At 42.5% G+C, this 19,711-nt stretch overlaps 1 protein-coding gene and 1 long non-coding RNA gene across 2 annotated transcripts in view; one reads left to right on the top strand and one right to left on the bottom strand.

Annotated features, from left to right (window-relative positions):
• Positions 1 to 12,923, bottom strand: part of CLSPN (claspin) — a 32,775-nt gene extending 19,852 nt beyond the window's left edge. Inside the window, exons 1-8 of the mRNA XM_045898102.3 lie at positions 12,774 to 12,923; positions 10,192 to 10,300; positions 9,236 to 9,684; positions 8,464 to 8,634; positions 6,899 to 6,976; positions 6,495 to 6,567; positions 4,917 to 5,025; positions 4,155 to 4,732 (exon numbers count right to left, since the gene is read on the bottom strand). Coding sequence (XP_045754058.1) covers positions 4,155 to 4,732; positions 4,917 to 5,025; positions 6,495 to 6,567; positions 6,899 to 6,976; positions 8,464 to 8,634; positions 9,236 to 9,684; positions 10,192 to 10,300; positions 12,774 to 12,797 — 1,591 coding nt within the window. The 5' untranslated portion in view covers positions 12,798 to 12,923. The remainder of the gene's footprint in view (positions 1 to 4,154; positions 4,733 to 4,916; positions 5,026 to 6,494; positions 6,568 to 6,898; positions 6,977 to 8,463; positions 8,635 to 9,235; positions 9,685 to 10,191; positions 10,301 to 12,773) is intronic.
• LOC135364201 (uncharacterized) overlaps positions 12,900 to 19,711 on the top strand; it is a 29,491-nt gene continuing 22,679 nt past the window's right edge. The window contains exon 1 of the long non-coding RNA XR_010411020.1: positions 12,900 to 13,030. This is a non-coding gene — a long non-coding RNA (uncharacterized LOC135364201). The remainder of the gene's footprint in view (positions 13,031 to 19,711) is intronic.

Below are 19,711 nucleotides of genomic sequence, written 5' to 3'. Positions count from 1 at the left end.
CTGCTCAGCGGGGAGCCTGCTTCTCCCTCTCCCTGCCGCTCTGCCTTCTTGTGCTTTCTATCTCTCTGTCAAATAAATAAATAAAATCTTTTAAAAAAATCATTTTAGGGTAGAAATTTACAATTGAAGTCTCTAAATGTATGCAATTCTTTTTTTTTCATTTTTAAAATTCAAATTCAATTAACATATAATGTATTATTAGTTTCAGATAAATGTACACAATTCTTAAAAAAAAGTATTACACTGATAGAACCAACACCATAATTATCAGTCATTCAATGGCTTAATTTTTCATAGATTCCAGCCTCTTTTTTAAAATTTCCCTATTTTGAACATTTCACTATTAATTAGCAATCTTACTAAATATGGGCAAGGTCAATTTAAAAAGAGGAAAAAAAAAATTACAATCCATCCAGTCAGTGATGTAACTCAGCAGCAGGACTGGAAAAGTCTGTTGGTGAAACTGTAATACTAGCATAATCAGTATCATCAGGAAGGAAATCCTACTTACAGGTGGCCTACTTACAGGTATACCACATACCCAACTTGTATGCAAAGGGGAATATATATATTGGGAGCAGTAAGTTCAGTGGTCCAACGGCAAGTAGGGCCTCTCCCCACTTCCCCATTGCTACAGTAGCTCAGAATTTCTTCCCCCCTTAGCTAGCTGCTACCTGGTACCATCACCTAATGCCTCTGTTTAAGACATCATACCATAGTGGGTTGTTTTAAGAGAGCTGACAGTTATAAAGAGAAAAGATTCCTTTGGGGTTGAGGGATCTAGATATCTCCACGTGCCTTCTCTTCCATATAAAATGTGCAGAACACTCCAAGTTTGGTTCTTCTTCTAAAACGCACTCGAATTGTATTTTAGTAGTTTTGGGGTTAGCATCTAGATGTGGTTTTTCCTTCCCTTGAAGGGAACAGAAGAACCGGAAGGAAACCTTTTCATTCTGAGTCCCTAGCATTATTAGTAGCAAAAACCCAGCTCCAAAGGATAGTATGTTTACATGACAAACAGACGTGTAGGGAGAGAAGATGTAAGTTTGCACCCGCTTTTATAGCAGTTCAGTAAGGCAGGAAGCAATGGGGAAATGGATGTGGAAAGGTAACAGAAATGAGCAGGTCATTATTGGCACCAAAGGAATAAAACAAATGGATGTGGAGGAAGATTTGCTTGGGACCTAAAATAATAGTGAGGCAGAGGAGTTGCCTTCATTCTTCTGGAGAAAGTCAGGCTCCTTAAAGCTCTTCATCTCCAACGCACCTGGGCACCTACTTTCCTTGCCTTTTACTACATGACTCAACCACCTCCCCCCTCACCCTAGAATCCCTGTTCAAGCTCCTCTCCCTCCATCAGTCTTTGTCCAGCTCCATTCATGTCTGCTCCAGCTCAGGTCTCCACCACCAGCAGCTTGAATCTAAAACTGTTCTCATTCCCATTGTTCTTAGTCCAGAAAGTAGAGGAATTAAGGGCAGAGATTATTACCTACACTATTGCAGGAAGCAGGAGTCCTACATTTCTGGCACCCCAAAGTTGAGATCTACGTGTCTTTTCTCATGGAAACTTTATTCTATGTGAGGTTAAGGAAACTAAGCTGTTCCTACTGCTTTTACTCTTAACCCCTTCCCCTGTCCACCCTACTAGCCACCAGATTGAACTTCCCAAAATGACTATCCGATTAGGTCATTTCCTTTGCTAAAAATCTGTCAGTGGTCCTCTGCTAACAAAAGGCGCAAGTAAAGCTCCTCCCATGGCCTAAAAGCCCTGCGAGATCTGGCCTCTAGTTACCCATCCTCAATGCCTTTGCAATCTTCACTCCAGTTCGCCAGAACACCCAGTGTTCTCTCTTGTCACCACTGGGTCTGTTCCCTCCACCAAGAATGCCCTCCCTCACCTCTCTGCCTTAGTATCTCCTACTCGGCTTTCAGGACTCAGCTCTGGTATCGGTTCCTTTCAGAAGCCTCCCTGACTCCCCACGAGGTATTCCAAGGAAGGTACCCTTCCTCCAAGTTCAGAGTATACCCAGCCCTTACCATCCAGTTGTGTTGTAATGATCTGTGTGCCTGCCTGTCACTCTTACTAGACTTTAACTTCCTTGAGAGCAGGGACTATGTCTTGTGTACACAGCATCCGACACGATGCTAGAAAAAAGTTTATTGCCCGGATAAATAAAAGTCGATCCTTGTTCATACACATGGAACTGGCTGACATGGAAACCCAACTTTCACGTCAAATACTATTTCTGAAGGAAAACATATTTTGAGTTAAAAATAAAGGCTATGACGTGCCAGGCACTGTGCTAGTTCCCTATATAAGCCAAATGTAATGTTGGAAAAATGACCCAACCTCTCCAAGCCTCCGTCTCTTCACTGCAAAATAATACCTGGGGCTGTGAGAATTAAGAATAATAGAGAATCTATCAGTGTCTGATGTACTAGGTGCTCAAAAAAAAAAAAAAAAAAAGGTTTCTTCCCTTTCCTGTCTCAGTCCAGAACCATTTAGAGAGCTTCAAATCCCAAATAAAAAAAACCTCACAGGAGTTAGTATTTTAAGTATTTAAGAGATGTTTCTTCCCCCCTCTCTTACTCTGGGACTGTTTAGATAACTTCTAGTCCCACATCACGAAACTTTCCCTCCGTGTTCTGGGCAACAGCTTATTCCCCTGCTTCTTTGCTAATGGAGCTATGCTGGTTCTTGCTCTGGTCAAACGGACTTATCCATCCTCCCCATATGCACCATGCAGAGCTTGCTCTGTCCCTTCCAAGAATGTCCTCTCCACTTCCAAAAACCCATCCCTTCAATCCGCAAAGACTCACTGGGCATAATTTACACACTAGATACTGTGGATGAAAAGAGCACCTGCCAACCATAAGTTATTATGGTTATGATGTAAGTAATTTCACTAATAATAGAAGTAGGAGCCACTATTTGAGTGCTTCCTTATGCTATCTATTTCTATGCCTTATTTCAACACATCTTCACTATAGCCCTGCGAACTGGATATTCTTTTTTTTTTCCTTAAAAAAAGATGGCTCGAGAGGTCAAATAGCACACTCAAGGTTAAACAGTTAAACTTCATATTTGCTGGTGACAGAACTATGGTTGAGCAAGGAATTCTCTTGTCAGTGGGGGGAACATCAGGTGTTTGTTACAAAACTGAATATTTACAAAAATTATAATCACAAGGAAAGCACAGTCCAGATTCAAACCTTGGTCTTGCTACAGAGCCTAAGCTCTTAATTATCATGCCATACTGCCTCAATTCAGAGGAGGGAACACCCAATTCTACCTACTAGTCAGAAAGTCTACCTAATATGGTAATATTTGAACTGTCTTGAAAGATCATTCATTCATTCCCTCATCCAATATAAACGCCTGTAATACGTCATCCACTGTGGAAGCACTGGTGATAGAGTAGGGAATAAGCCAGGAGATCCCTATTCACAGTATAAAGGGAAAGGCAATGAACAAGTAATTACATCCACCTACTCTTCAAGCCTTCTTTTAATCACCTATTGGAAGAAATTAATTCTTCCTCAAAACTGCCACAGCACTTTATTCTAAATGTTTCCTTCAGCAAAGACTACTTTTCCCTTTCCTTCATTTTTTCCAATCATCAGTGACACACGTTCATTATAGATGTCACTTTCCACCTTCTCTCTTGCATTACTGTTATTTGCATACTTATCTCCCCTACAAGAGTGTAAGTAGCTTAAATGTACGATAAATGTCAGATTGCTCTTGGTATGCCCTACAGAACCTGGCATGTCGTGGATAGCTTAATATTTGTTAAATGAGTCGGGGAAAAAAGAAATTCAGTTTTGCAGACAATTTACTGAACCAAAATGTTTCCCTTTAACGGTGAAAAAATGAATAATGCTTTTTTGAATGTCATACCATAATACAACAGCGATGCACCTTTTTTGTATACTAACCTGTCAACAGGCTTCCATTTTAAACAAGCTTGAGAACACTGATGCCCTGCCAAATTTATCTAAATAGAATTTTACCCATATGTGGTACATCTACAGAATAGGATCATGTGTGGTTACGGGTTCCTCCTGGGTTCCCCCTATCCTCCATAGTAGCAAATAATAGAAAGGTGCCAGAATAAATTACTCTGGAGGCGTCCCACAATTCAAAGGATTACCTCTGTTGGTTTCAGGTTCTTCAAGTATCACAAAGGAATCCTCATCAGCACCCAGTCGAGGTTTAATGGAAACATCTATCCCCAGTTGCTTCAGTCTATCCAGAGTGAACCTCCTCGCTTTTTCAGGTGGCACAATTATTGATTTAGTTTGCTGCCCGGGCTCCTCCACCTTCTCATCTGCTTCTTCTGTTTTCTTCAGGCCTTCTTCTCCCTCCAGAGCATGAAGTTCAGGTGCCACAAGCCCTCCGGCCTGATACTCCTCATTGTCCTCCTTCCCAAGGAAGCTGGATTCCTGTTGTGCCACGGAGCTGTCCTCGGGTAAAGGTCTATCATCACTCTGCTTCTGTTTCTCCTGAATTTCTTGTTCTTCACTTCCCATCAAATCCTTACTGCAAGACTCATCTGATCCAGTTGTGATCTGGGGTTCCTGTAAAGCTTCAGGGAGTGCATTAATTTCCATTTCATATCCTGCACCTGTTGTCTGATCAGAATCTTTGCTATGGTGGTCATTATTCTTCTCACTTGTATTTGCAGTGTCCGTGGTTTCTTTGGGATGGCTTGACTGATACTTAGATGACCTAGAAAAGGGAAAATGAGCTGAAGTTGAAAATTACCCTAAGTGTGAAACTCTCATATCAGCACATAATGATATCAGTTAAATCGGTTTTACGAGAGGGAAGAATCTGAACTTTTTACATCAGATGTTTGTTACAAAACTGAATATTTACAAAAATTATAATCACAAGGAAATAGAGTTCTTACTTCAGTAGTGCCATGGCATTTCCCTGGCAAGTGGGTCGGGGTTTACGTTTGAAGAAATCATGAATGGTTTTATTCTCAGGCATATGATATGGAAGATTAAGTGCAGACTCTATAAAATGGAACAAAACAAGCAAATACATATACTGTATATTCTGAAACGTCACTTGATATTCAGTTAACTAAACAGTACAGTGAAAGACATCACCAGAAACAGAAAGCAATCTGGCTTTAATAAAGACAGGATCTAAGTACAAAAGAACTCCCTGAAGACCAGTGGCTTTTTTTTTTTTTTTTTTTAGATTTAATTATTTGTTTGTCAGAGAGAGAGAGAGCACAAACGGGGGGGTGGCAGGCAGAGGGAGAAGCAGACTCCGCACTGAGCAAGGAGCCCGATGTGGGACTCGATCCCAGGACCCTAGGATCATGACCTGAGCCGAAGGCAGCCGCTTAACCAACTGAGCCACCCAGGTGTCCCGACCAGTGGCTTTTAAACCTAGTTGTGAAATCAAACTAATCCAGGAAGTTTTTTAAAAATACAGATTCTTGGGGCACCTGGGTGGCTCAGTCATTGAGCATCTGCCTTCGGCTCAGGTCATGATCCCGGGGTCCTGGGATCGAGCCCCGCATCTCATCAGGAAGCCTGCTTCTCCCTCTCCCACTCCCCCTGCTTGTGTTCCCTCTCTCACCGTGTCTCTCTCTGTCAAATAAATAAATAAAATCTTTAAAAAATAATAAAAAAATAAAAATAAAAATACAGATTCTTGGGGTGCCTGGGTGGCTCAGTGGGTTAAGCATCTGCTGTCAGCTCAAGTCATGATCCCAGTGTCCTCAGTAGAGATTCTGCTTCTCTCTCTCTCCCTCTGCCCCTCCCTCCCCCACAACCCCTACCCGCCTCATGCTCTCTCTCCCTCTCAAAAAAAAGTTTAAAAAAATACAGATTCTTGGACCCCACTTCGAGCCAATTGAATCAGAATTTCTGTGGACCTAAGAACTTACACATTTGAAATGTTCCCAAAGGGATCCTGATACAGCCGGTCCATAGAAAACCATTAAAAAAACCTCTCCCTCCTTACCACTAATACAGTTCTGGAAATTTTCTGTTTATGCTAATGTTCGAGGGACTTTAGAACAATGGCCATTCACCAAGATCAACTCTAAACTTGATTATTATAATTCATACTAGGAGTGTTAAAAACACAAAAATCCCTCTTGGGGAACCCAGCTAACTCAGTTGGAAGAGCATGTGACTCTTAATCTTGGGGTCCTGAGTTCAAGCCCCACATTTGGTGTAGAAATTAAAAAAAAAAAATCTAGCGGCGCTTGGGTGGCTCAGTTGGTTAAGCATCTACCTTCAGCTCAGGTTGTGATCTCAGGGTCCTGGATCGAGCCCTGTGTCAGGCTCCCTATTCAGTGGGGAGTCTGCTTCTCCCCCTGCCCCACCCCCCACTCATGCAGGCGCTCCCTCTCTCTCAAATAAGTAAAATCTTAAAAAAAAAAAAAAAAATCCCCAACAGCTAAGGTGAGCTTATGAAGAACTATTGTGATTTGCCTTAAAGTTACTATAGTGGTTTACATTACCTCGAATAAGGCGCTGAGTTTCACTATGCAGTTTTTTTAATGCTTCCTTACTTAATCTGGCTGCCTTCCTTTCCTTAAAGAAAACAAAAAGTGAGACTGCATTAATGCTATTATCCAGAAAGATATTCATGCTTCAAGAGTTTGCCCTCTTCAAGAAAAGAGGATGGAGAAAGAAAAGTAAGCACTAATAAGTTCAGTACAATATAAACTCAAGGAGATAATTTATTTTGCATATCATATAGAATTAACTCAACAAAATCCATATTTGTGTGCCTACTATGTACAAAGCAATATCTTGGGTACCAGGAAAATATGATAGACATGATAAAATATTTATCCCTCAGAAATTCACAATCTCCTGGGGAAAGAAATCAACATGACAGTTATAGAGAGCTCCATCTCACCTTCCTTATGGTGCCTTTCGATAACTCAGTTTCTTCTTCAAATGGACATACCCCACCCTCCAAAGACAGTTCCTTTTTCTAAAAGAGAAGATTACAAGGTGAAAAACATGGACAAAAATTAAATTGAAGGGGTGCCTTGGTGGCTCAGTAAGTTAAGCAACCAACTCACGATTTCAGGTCATGATCTCATGGGTCATGGGATCCAGCCCTGTGTGGGGCTCCATGATGAGCGGGGAGTCTGCTTGGGATTCTCTCTGCCCCTCCCCCCACTTTAGCTTGATCACTCTCTCTCTCTCTCTCTAAAGGAAATAAATAAATATTTTATTAAAAAATTAGGGGTGCCTGGATGGCTCAGTCGGTTAAGCGGCTGCCTTCAGCTCAGGTCATGATCCCAGGGTCCTGGGATCAAGCCCCATGTCAGTCTCCCTGCTCAGTGAGAGCCTACTTCTCCCTCTCCCTGCCGCTCTGCCTACTTGTGCTCTCTCTGTCTGTCAAATAAATAAATAAAATCTTAAAAAAAGGGGGGCCTGGGTGACTCAGTCAGTTAAGCATCTGCCTTCGGCTCAGGTCATGATCCCAGTGTCCTGGGATCGAACCCGCATCGAGCTCCCTGCTCTGCAGGAAGCCTGCTTCTCCCTCTCCCACTCCCCCTGCTTGTGTTCCCTCTCTCGCTGTGTCTCTCTCTGTCAAATAAATAAATAAAATCTTAAAAAAAAAAAATTAAACTGAAATAACAGGATATTGCTTACTCAAAAGATTGCTTCTGTATCCCAACATCACATCATTGTTAATAACAAGCCAATAATTATCAAATAGAAAGTTTTAAACCTACAGCATCCATATAAAGCCTAGAAAAAAATTTGCTGTCTCAAATGGAGCTTGGGCTCTCATTTCTTACACTTCTTTATTATATCTTTCCCTAAGGAGGGACAATGACTCCCAGGGAACTAAAGATAATCTTAGCAAGAACAGAACAACTATGCTTCCAAACACTCAGGACAATGATGTTTGACTGTTGTTTCTCTTTGATACCTTTCCAGAAACACTTTAGGTTCATTTCATAGAGGCCACAGGATTATAAAATTTGTATCTCTGCCCCATTACTTACCTGCTTCTTATGCAATATAAAGTATCTCACGTTTTTTTCCCCTAACATTCCTATGAAGGCAGTCATAATACTAGATCCTTGGGGTACCTGGGTGGCTCCGTTGGTTAAGCGTCTGCCTTCAGCTCAGGTCATGATCCCAGGGTCCTGGGATCGAGCCCCATGTCGGGCTCCCTGCTTGGCGGGGAGCCTGCTTCTCCCTCTACCCCCTGCTCATGCTCTCTCTTTCACGATCTCTCTCTAATAAATAAATAAAATCTTAAAAAAAAAAAAATACTAGCTTCCACACAAGTTAGCATGTCTATCACCTGTACTGCCTAATTCCAAAATTAACAGCCAAAAAACTTAAATCAATTGCCACATTTTTTTTTCAGTTAAAAAAAAAGGTTCCAACAGTAAATTAGAAAATAAAGCAAAGGTTAGAAGCAGTAGGTTAGCTCTTTTGCCATCATCTACTTGCCTTGTGCTTTTTTACTTTGTTTTTCACAGCTGCCCTTATCGATTCTAATGACTCTTCATCTTCCAATGCAGAGTTATTTTCCTCCTCCTCCTCCTCCAGCCCAGTTTCAAAAAGGTCTTTATCCACAAGAAGACAGCCACTGTCATTAAATGGCTGTTCCACATCATCTTCCTGGACAATGCATAAAGGAAAAACAAAATCCAATCACCCAAACTCCAATATTTCACATCATAAGGTAATTTTGATCAGGCCATAAAAAGCCCATATTACATCAGTAGACACATTTGTGGCATTCTAGAACATTCTCCCTGGTTCCTACCCACAGTCATCCTTTGAGGTCCATGCTGTGATTTTACTGTCCCAAACCAACTTAATAACAGTATATATATTTTTTGAAAAGTCAATTAAATACTTATTAGGCAACTACTTCATAAAACTCGAGGAGGGTTTCTCTAGTTAGCAAACAAGACCTGACATGGATACCTAAAAAATTCTCCTCTGAAAGTTAATTTTCATCAAATCAGAGGCAGCAATTACTCCATGTGCTCAAAAAGAAAATCAGAAGCCTATTTATTTGGAAGTGTCCCCTGTTTATCCAAAATGGAGAATGAGACCAACAAGTTTTAAATTACATATCTCATTACTCACAATGCAAAAGAGTCTACTCAAAGCTATATTCTGAGTGCAGAAACCTCAAGAACTAAAAGCAACTTTTTCTAAGATGTTAAGTTCATCTGCCTTAGAAAGAACAAATTTATTCTTTTAAATATACCTCATTTTTCATTTCCTTCTTTTTTAGTCGCCTGATTTTTTCCATCTTTCTTTCCTCTTTCTCAAGTCTTCTCTTTGATTTTACTTTTGCTTTTCCTTCAATTCCTTCTTTATCACATTTGGGTTTTTTGGAAATCTTTCTGTCAACTGTGAAGTCCACAGAGTTTTCAGATTGGAGACTCCGCTCTAAACAAGGTATCACCCGAGTTTCAAGATTTTCCTGGTACAAAGACTCCTCAATGTCACTTCCAGCACTGTCTGCCAGAGTTTTGTAAATCCTTCTGACTTTTCCATTTTTTCCGGCATATAAATTCTCTTTATTTTCCTCCTCGACACTGTCATAGGGAGTTTTCTCTGGAGAGGCATTTGTGTCCTCTCTCTCAGACTCACTGTCTTGTAGCACCTTCCTGCTTTTTAATTTCTTACTCACGAATATCTCTTCATCTGAATCTGGAGGAAACATAATTTTTTTTAGAGGTCTACTGTCATTTGGCCCTCCTCCTAGTCCCACTGCTCCTCAAAAACATCCAATTATCCAAGTGCTATGTCACCTTGTGAAATTATGTAACTACCACTAAGAACTGATTGTAGCAAAGCAAATCTAAAAATAGGTTTTGAAAAACATTTTCCCTGGAAAAATGTCTCTTACTGAGAAATATAATTATATATATTTACAAAGTGTAAAGTTGTTCTAATTCTTCTGACAGGTATTAAAAATCCTTTTATTAAAGGATGAATGCATTCAACAAGGCAGTGATAGCTTCTAGACATTTTATATATTTTATTCAATAACATAATAGAAATGGTTAATGTCAAAAGGGTACAAGCCCTATTATTTTGTTTTTATAATAAATAAGACAAACAATAAGGTTAGACATTAACAATTTAATGAACCAAGAGAATAATGAAATTAATCCAATCTATTCTATTCCTAAAAATAAAATCACTATTACAAACCTCTGTCACTCAAGGGCACAATTGTTTCGCAGCTGCCTTGTCCACTGTCTGAAGGGCTATCAGCTTCTTCCTGTGAAATGAGCTTTGGATCACTGATTTCTAGGTGAACCTAGAAAATAAGAACATACTTGGCATTAACCAGCTGGTGACAAAAAGCTCTAAGTACATAATGATACACAAATCATAGGATCGTAAGGCTGAAGTAAGGAAAACACCAATATAATGGTTCAATGAAGGGATGACATTAAGAATTATTGGATAAGGGGCACCTGGTTGGCTCACTAGTTAAGCGTCTGCCTTCGGCTCAGGTCATGATCCCAGGGTCCTGGGATCGAGCCCCACATCAGGTTCCCTGCTTGGCACGAAGCCTGCTTCTCCCTCTCCCACTCCCCCTGCTTGTGTTCCCTCTCTCACTGTGTGTCTCTGTCAAATAAATAAATTTAATTTAATTTAATTAAAAAAAAAGAATTACTGGACAAGGGGCGCCTGGCTGGCTTGGTTCAGTGGAGCATGTGACTCTTGATCTCAGGGTTGTGGGTTTGAGCCCCACAATGGGTGTAGAGATTATTTAAAAATAAAGTCTTAAAAAAAAAAAAGAATTACTGAGCAAAAAAACACAAAAATTCATTGTTCACCTTTGAAGAATGCTATAGAACCAATGCTTTATTTTGAGTAATGGTACCTAAACAAAAAGAATCAAGTATTATATGTTTTTTGTTTGAACTGCTTCTCAGTGTATCCAAATGACATGTTAAATAACATCACAGAGATGCATCGAGATGTGAAAAACTATAGAACAAACAATGTGTTTCCTTAATAGTAAACTGCAAGAAAAAAAGAGGAGGGAGGAGTTAAGATACATATATACACACACATTATCAACAATTGCAATATGCAGACTTTGGATCCTGATTCAAATAAACTGAAAGTATACATATGAGTCAATGAAATCTCAACACTAGCTAGATATTTAGTATTAAGCAACAATTCTATATTTTTTAGGTGTGGTAATAATATTTGTGGTTATCTGTTTTGGAAAGCCCTTATCTTAGAGATGCATAATGAAATATTTGTGGATGAAATGAAGTCTGGAATTTGCTTCCAAATAATCCAGTGAGGGGGAAAGTGAGTGGGACTATAAATGAAACAAAATTGGCATGATTTGATTAACTGTTGAAGTTAGGTGACAGTTTCATTATACCAGCCTTTCTATGTTTGTATATGCTTGAAATTTTCCAAATAAAACCATTTTAAAAGTCATAAGTAAAAAATAATAAGTAGTACGGGTGTGTTATTAGGTGACTTGACCAGGTAGTGACCAGGCTGATCCTAGAGGCCAGATCTCCTACATCCTTGGTGTCCTTAGGGCTCTGAATGGACTTAAATAGGGGGGTAAATATCAACATCTGTAAAGTAGTAGGGCACTACCCACCTTAATGGTTTCTCAAACAACTATTAAACTGACTTAAATGTTTGGTACAATTATTTAAATAATAACCAAAGGTAACAAGTACTGAGGAATCACTAAGGATCATCATGCATGTGCTGATGATTCTCCCAACAATCCAAAGCAGTAAGATTTTTTTTTTGTGGATGCAGAACTGAATTTAGGTAACCACATAACTCAATACATGGTGATGCTCTTAATCACTTTATTCTAGGCAATTTGTACCAATATCAGCAACAGTCAGGGTCAGGAACAGGGTGAGGACAGAGTCGAATCTTAAAAACCTCAGTAATCAAGATAATATCTTAGTGCAATATTTAAAAAAATCAAATTGATAAACTATGGCTCGTGAAGTCACCCAACTACTTTTGTAAATAAAGTTTTATTGGAACCAGGGCCAGGATTAGGGGAGGGTGACATGTAGTGCAACCGCAGGGTTTTGCTTTAATTTTTACTTTTAAAAATACTGCATTAAAATACTTTAATTACTGAGCTTTTGGGAGCTCTCTTAAATTATGCTCCCAAGGCTAGTGTCTCACCCTAGTCCCGGCCCCAGGAAAGAACACGGGTCTGGAACCATCTGCTTCTATGCCCAATCCCGCCAGCGATCAGCCAGCCACCAGCCGGGAAGCCCAGAGACTGCTACTTCTCCCGGGGTCCCGTGCATGACCCCAAAGTCCCCTTGCACACTCAATTCCGAACTCCCAGAGACCCCCGCCGTCCATTTCCGGGGAACCCCGCCCCGCAACCCAGCGGCCCAGGTCAGCCCTCTGTTTTGGGGAGCTGAACAAGGAAGAGCCCCGGCGGCAGGAAACGCGCCAAAGGGGAGGCCGGACGGGCGGGGCCCGCTGAGGAACCGCTGGGCAGCGGGCTGCGCGCGCCGCAGGGGCCACAAGCGACGCTGCCACGCGCACCGAGGGGCGGGAAGCGCAGCGCGGGACGGGACCACAGAGTCGCGAGCCCACCGGGCCGCGGGGCATCCCGCCAGACCGAACCGCGCGCCGCCACGGTGCACGCCGGGAGCTGTAGTCCTCCCATCCTCCGCGACCCGTTCCGCCCGGGAGACCCCTACCCAACCTCGCCCCACCGCGCCAGGCCTCTGTAGCTGCGGATGGCGGCCTATGTACGAACTCACCTCAGAAAACAATTCGCGGGTCATGACTCCGGCTTCCCCGTCGCTTTGCTGTAACGGAGCAGGTCTTCGGTTCTCTTAGCCGGGGTGCAGCTGCTCCCGCGGTCTCCAGTCAGGCAACACTGTTCGAGCTTTCGCGCCCAGCCAGAGCGAAGGCCCCGCCCTAAGGATTCGCACCAATCCGGAGAAGTCTTTCTACATGAGGCCACGCCCTCCACCCTGTCCTACCAATCACGAAGCGCCTTCGGCCAGCCCCGCAAGTACAATCTGGGTTGGGTTGGCGGGTCCCGGCTCTTCCAGTCAATTGAAACTAAGGGAGGCTGGGGGGGGGGTCCCGTCTGTGGGACGGAGGGGCCATCTGGCCTTGCAAGGCGGTACCAGGCGAGTGGTGGCCTTTGACCTTTGGCCCTTGCCGCAGCGCATTTTGAGGTGTAAGCCCTCCAAGCGGGAAGTGAGCTGGGAGAAGGTCCCAGGGAAACCGAAGGCACCTATGAGGATTTTCTCCGGGACCTCCATCCCTGGAACAGCTAGATCCCCCTACCTGCTCCTTCTTGTACATAGCATTCACGCCACTGAACATCGACAAAGAAAAGTTTTATGGGCTGCTCAGATACCAAAGAATATCCTTGGATAGCCTTTATAATTTTATTTAATCTAAGGGACCCCTGGGTGGCTCAGTCGGTTAAGCATCTGCCTTCGGCTCAGGTCATGATCCCAGGGTCCTGGGATCGAGTCCCACGTCTGGCTCCTTGCACAGCAGGTAGCCTGCTGCTCCCACTGCTTCTGCCCTCTCTCGCGCGCGCCCTCTCTCGGGCAAATAAATGGAAGGAAGGGAGGATGGGAGGATGGGAGGAAGGGAGGAAGGGAGGAAGGGAGGAAGGAAGGAAGGGAGGAAGGAAGGAAGGAAGGAAGGAAGTTAATTTGAGGACGTCTCGGTGGCTCAGTGGGTTAAGCGTCTGCCTCGGCTTAGGTCCTGGGATCGAGCCCTGCATTGGGCTCCAAGTCTGCTTCTCCCTCTACTCCTCCCCCTGCTTGTGCTCTCTCTCAAATAAATAAAATATTTTTTAAAAATAAGGTTAATTTGAGGATACGGAAAACACCTACCAGTCCATTCTTAGACTCCTTAGACAAGGCAAGAAAAAAGAATAAAACGTCTGGAGTCAGACTAATCCCAGACAATTCTAATCCCTTGTCATTATGCTGGTTACTATCTTTTCCCCCTGTGGGTCCATTCTCTATCATTCCTTATCCTGCTCTGTCCAGGCAAGGCTGACTTCTCCCCACTGCATTACCCAAGCTCCCTTGACCTCTGGCTTCTGGTTGAGTCAAGCTCCTGGAAGGTACTTTACAATATTACTGTAAGGAGGAGATCAGAGAGCACCAAGAAAGAAAGGCCACAGTAGTTACTTCACTCTCATGAGCCTATCCACTGGTAGGTGACCAACTCATCCCAATTTTCCCAGGACTTTCCCAGTTTTAGCATTGAAAATCCCACCTCCCGAGATACTCAGTCCCAGGCAAACCAGGATAGTTAGTTACCTTATCCACTGGCCTCCTCTTCCAAATTTCCAGCTCTAGCGGGTTCAGATAAACGTTCTCTTTCCTCATCTTTATTTCTTTACCTCCTCACCACTTCTCAATTCACTTTTGCCCCCCACCAAGATCCCATTATCTATCTTCTTCTCTCCCATCCGTCTAGCCACACTTCTACCCGCTTCACTATTTCTACATTGATGATTTCCAAATATACATCTATAGCACTCCTCCTTCATATATGGAGGGCTAACATATATCGGGGGCTTACCCTGTGACAGACACAGTTGCAAGAATTTTGCAAACATCTTATTTAGCCTTCAGAGTAAATTTGTAAGGTAAGTAATATATTATCTCCATTTTAGCAGGGGACTAAACCTTTAAAGGTAGTAACTGGTGGAGCCAATATTCACACCCTGCTCAATCTGACTCCAGAGCTCATACTCCTCAGGGAGACTTTGCCTGAGCCCCTTCTCCATTCTCCCTCCATCCCCTGTTCTGCTTTTCCCAATAACATCTCTGCCTGAATTTTATTTTTATCTATTTGGATATTGTTGCTCCAAGAGGACAAGCACTTTGTTTCCTTTAGCACCATATCCTCACTATCTAGAATAGTTGTTCTCCAACTTGAGCATGCATTGGAATGATCTGAAGAGCTGGTAGAAAGGTTGTTGCACCCCACTCCCAGAGTTTCGGATTCAGTATGTCTGATGTGAGGCCAGAGAATTTTCCTTTTATTTTTTAAGATTTTTTAAAAATTTATTTATTTAAGAGAGAGAGCAAGAGAGCACAAGCGGAGTGGGGGAAGGGGCAGAGGGAGAAGCAGGCTCCCAGCTGAGCAGGGAGCCTGACACAAGGCTGGATCTCAGGACCCCGGGATCATGACCCAAGACCAAGGCAGACGCTTAACCAGCTAAGCCACCCAGGAGCCCCAAGGCCCGAGAATTTTCATTTCCAACAAGTTCCCAGATGATGCTAATGTTACATCGGTATGGAGACCACACTTTGAGAACCAAGGGCATAGAACATACCTGGCTCATGGTAGCAAATTAATATTTGTTGAACTAATTCAGTCACTTGACAACTATACTATTCTCGAACTCCCTTTGGAAGTGAATAAATGAGATAATACTCCTGATATTAGCATTTTCAGAAGTGATTAGCATTTTCCTTTCTTTGAAAAACACCTATTTAGTCACCAGAAAAACAAAGAAAGAGAGCTCTGATTTGGACAATGAGCGGAATGAGTGAGTTAGGAAGGGGAAACATTTTACTCTATACATTAACTTGTGCTGATCTAAAGCGAGTCTGATTTCTGCAAAGACATCCAAGTGGACAACAGACACATGAAAAAGTGCTCAACCTCACTCAGCACCAGGGAAATCCAAATCAAAACCTCAATGAGATACCACCTCACACCAGTCAGAATGGCTAAAATTAACAAGTCAGGAAATGAAAGATGTTGGCGAGGATGCGGAGAAAGGGGAACCCTCCTACACTGTTGGTGGGAATGCAAGCTGGTGCAGACACTCTGGAAAACAGTGTGGAGGTTCCTCAAAAAGTTGAAAATAGAGCTACCCTACGACCCAGCAATTGCACTACTGGGTATTTACCCCAAAGATACAAATGTAGAGATCCGAAGGGGCAAATGCATGCCAAATTTATAGCAGCAATGTCCACAGTAGCCAAACTATGGAAAGAGCCTAGATGTCCATCAACAAATGAATGGATAAAGAAGATATGGTATATATATACAATGGAATATTATGCAGCCATCAAAAAAATGAAACCTTGCCATTTGCAATTATGTGGATGGAGCTAGAGGGTATTATGCTAAGTGAAATAAGTCAATCAGAGAAAAATAAGTATCATATGATCTCACTGATATGAGGATTTTGAGAAACAAGACAGAGGATCATAGGGGAAGAGAGGGAAAAATGAAACAAGATGAAACCAGAGAGGGAGACAAACCATAAGAGACTCTTAATCTCAGGAAACAAACAGAGGGTTGCTGCAGTGGAGGGGGGTGGGAGGGTTGGGGTGGCTGGGTGATGGACATTGGGGAGGATATGTGCTATGGTGAGCGCTGTGAATTGTGTCAGACTGATGAATCACAGACCTGTACCCCTGAAACAAGTAATACATTACATGATAATTAAAAAATTAAAAATAAATAAATAGAGCAAGTCATCCAACAAGCTCTGTTTATGAAGTTGATGGTAGTAAGGGAAATCTCTGCAGTGTTCACTTTGCAGAGATTAGTCTGAACCTGTCCAATAAAGGGTTTTGTAAACTTAGGTAAGTTGTTTAGCTTCTCAGAGCCTTGTTTTCATTATTTATAAGTAGAAAACACTGGATCCAATCCAATCAGATCAGATGGACTCTCAAATGGGTTTACTTGGCAGATCACCTGGACGTATGGTAGTCTAAAGGAAATATTTTGCAGTACTGACCACACCTAATCTGGTCATAGAAATTAGGAAACATTTTCACTACTAGGATTTATCCTTATGTCACCCAAAATCAATATAAAAAAGGAATTCTGAGATTACATGTCTATGAGAAAATAAGCCACAGGATTTAACATGGTCAGCCCATTCCGAAGTTATATTTATATTTGCTCGCTGGAAGACAAAAGCAGATTCCAAAAGCTTATGAAAGTTTGGAGGAGAAAGTTGATTAAATTATATATTTTATTTCACCTTTTCTGCAAATTGAGAAAGCCTCCCATGTTAAAGTTTTAGTACTACTATTCTTCTGGAGTTGAGTGTGAGGAGTGGCTTGCTTTTCTCAAGTCCTGGGCCGCCGAGTCTTTATCCTTGGAGCAGCACTGCCACCGTGTGGCAGTCCTTGGTCATGTCATTCCATCTATTGCCTGTAGCCACTCTACCCTAAAAAAAATTGTTGGTTTTTTTTTTTTTTTTCATTTTAAAATTATTCAGAATTGTTTAAATTTTCCTTTGGTGTAGTGAAATAATTGCATCTCCCAGAATCTGCTCTTAAAAATAATTTCATGCCGGGGCGCCTGGGTGGCTCAGTTGGTTAAGCGACTGCCTTCGGCTCAGGTCATGATCCTGGAGTCCCGGGATCGAGTCCTGCGTCGGGCTCCCTGCTCGGTGGGGAGCCTGCTTCTCCCTCTGACCCTCCCCCCTCTCATGTACTCTCTCTCATTCTCGCTCTCTCAAATAAATAAATAAATCTTTTAAAAAAATAAAAAATAAATAATTTCATGCCGTAACTCCATACAGTTTAATCGTCTCCTGGAGAGTGTCCCATTGTAAGGCCAGGGCTGTTTTTCTGGCTTAATTTAAGTACTCCCTGACCTTTAAAAATGGCACAGGACCTGACACATAAGGGGTGCTTATTACATAATTGTTGAATGAATGATTAAAATACCGTGGCCTAAAAAACAAAACCAAAACTCAGGGCCTTTTCCAAGGCACGACAGCACACACGCTCTCCACTATTTTGTATGCAGAAGCTCTTTTTTTTTTTTTTTTTTTTTTTTTTTTTTTAGAGAGAGAGACAGCGAGAGAGGGAACACAAGCAGGGGGAGTGGGAGAGGGAGAAGCAGGCTTCCCGCCGAGCAGAGAGCCCGATGCGGGGCTCGATCCCAGGACCCTGGAATCATGACCTGAGCCGAAGGCAGACGCTTAACGACTGAGCCACCCAGGTGCCCCTATGCAGAAGCTCTTTTACTGCAACTTTTGGCAAGCTCAAGGATCTATCCAATATTCATCCGCTCATTTAACAGACCTTGAGCATCTATGTTAAGCCTAAACACGGAGACTATGCAGATAAATAAAGCACAGTCTTGTTCTTGGAGAACTTCCCATTGTTGGTTGGAGACAGGCAAATAAATGCGCATGTGTGATAGTAGGAGTGTGTACAGGTACCTGTGGGGCCCTGAGAAAGGCAAGTGACTTTGCCTGGGGTGAGCCATGGGGAGATGACTCCTGAGCTGAGTTTTAAAGATGGATTGCAGCTCCCTGGGCTGGCAGAGGGAGGAGAAGGCGCTTAGGTATGCACAGGGGCTTGATGAAGTGTGTTGCGTTTGGGGAGCTGAAAGTAGGTCAGTATGACTAGAGCCCAGGGTATGTGTTTGGGTGAGGAGGGGGGAATGGCCAGAAAGAAGGTTGAAAGTTAAACAGGGGACAAAAAAAAGTCTGGCATGCTATGCTTACAGTCTAGTTTTTAGGCAAATATGAACTGGCCTTCTGGGGTTGAGGGTGGGGGTTGTAAAGAAGGAGAGCAACGTGGCTTGATACGTGTTTGAGAGAGATTATTCTGACAGGGTATGAAGGCTGGATTGGAAGGGGATTAGACTGGAGGCAGGAAGACCAGTTGTCTAGGTGGGAGATTAGAGGGACCTAAACTAGGTCAGTGATAGTAGCAATGGAGAGAAGGAGATGGATTGGGAACAAAGAGCGTCCTAGACCCCCCCTGTCCACACATTGTCCACATTGGAGCTCTCTCTCTTAGCTTTCCTGGTGGCTGAAGAGGTGCCCCCCAGGCACAGGCTCATCTCTCCATTCCATTTCCAAACTGCTCTCTGTGAAGTACCCGGAACCTCAGCTCAGCAGCTTTTTGTTTCCTGTTAGTATAATTTCTCCTTAATTTTCTTTTCCTTTCTGGCTACGTACCCAAGGCGGGGGAAATGTGTAAGAACAATTCCTCTGTCCTGCTTTATTGTCTTTTTTTCCTCAGGCTTTTGGCTTCAGTTTTTATAAAAACCCAAGTATTTTCATGACCCAACCCTCCCCTAAAGCCCTAGAGACATTTAATTGCTTGGTGGTGAGAAGAGTGTTTATTTAGACATCAGCATCCTCAGCACTTGGTCAATTATACTTCAATCACATATTCCTCAACCAGTAGGGAGACTCTACGCATATATGTGTGTCTAGGGAAGGGGATTCCATCACAGAAGGACAAAGGTGATCTGCTCCACTCCTGCTTTCTATTAAATTTCAGCACCTGCTTTTGGGTAGGCTAATGCCTACTTCAGACATGTCAGATAATTGGACTGTACCTAGAAGGACAGAATCTTACAGTAATATAGTAACTCCTTCAAGCACAGTATAGTTGGGGAAGAAACACTTCCTAAGACAGGAGATGGTACTGGACAGACAAAACAACATTTTTCCCACTATAAGCCCAAAGGATGGTTTTATTAGTGGTATTCAACCAGGGGATTTATCACAGTTGTTATAATGCCCCCCTCCCCTGGAATTTAGAGGGTAGGGCCAAGGTAGCTAAGTGAAATAAGCATAGAGGAAGAGTATTTTTTTAAAAGATTTTATTTTAAAATAATCTCTGCACCCAACATGGGGCTCAAACTTACAACCCCGAGATCAAGAATCTCATGCTCTACCAACTGAGCCAGCCAGGGGCCCCAAAGGAGAGTATTT

This window comes from Mirounga angustirostris, unplaced genomic scaffold, assembly GCF_029215605.1.
Source record: "Mirounga angustirostris isolate CCGP_5_RB_7025 unplaced genomic scaffold, mMirAng1.0.hap1 SCAF_4, whole genome shotgun sequence".
NCBI classification, from domain to species: Eukaryota; Metazoa; Chordata; class Mammalia; order Carnivora; family Phocidae; genus Mirounga; species Mirounga angustirostris.
This window is presented reverse-complemented; position numbering and strand designations above follow the sequence as displayed.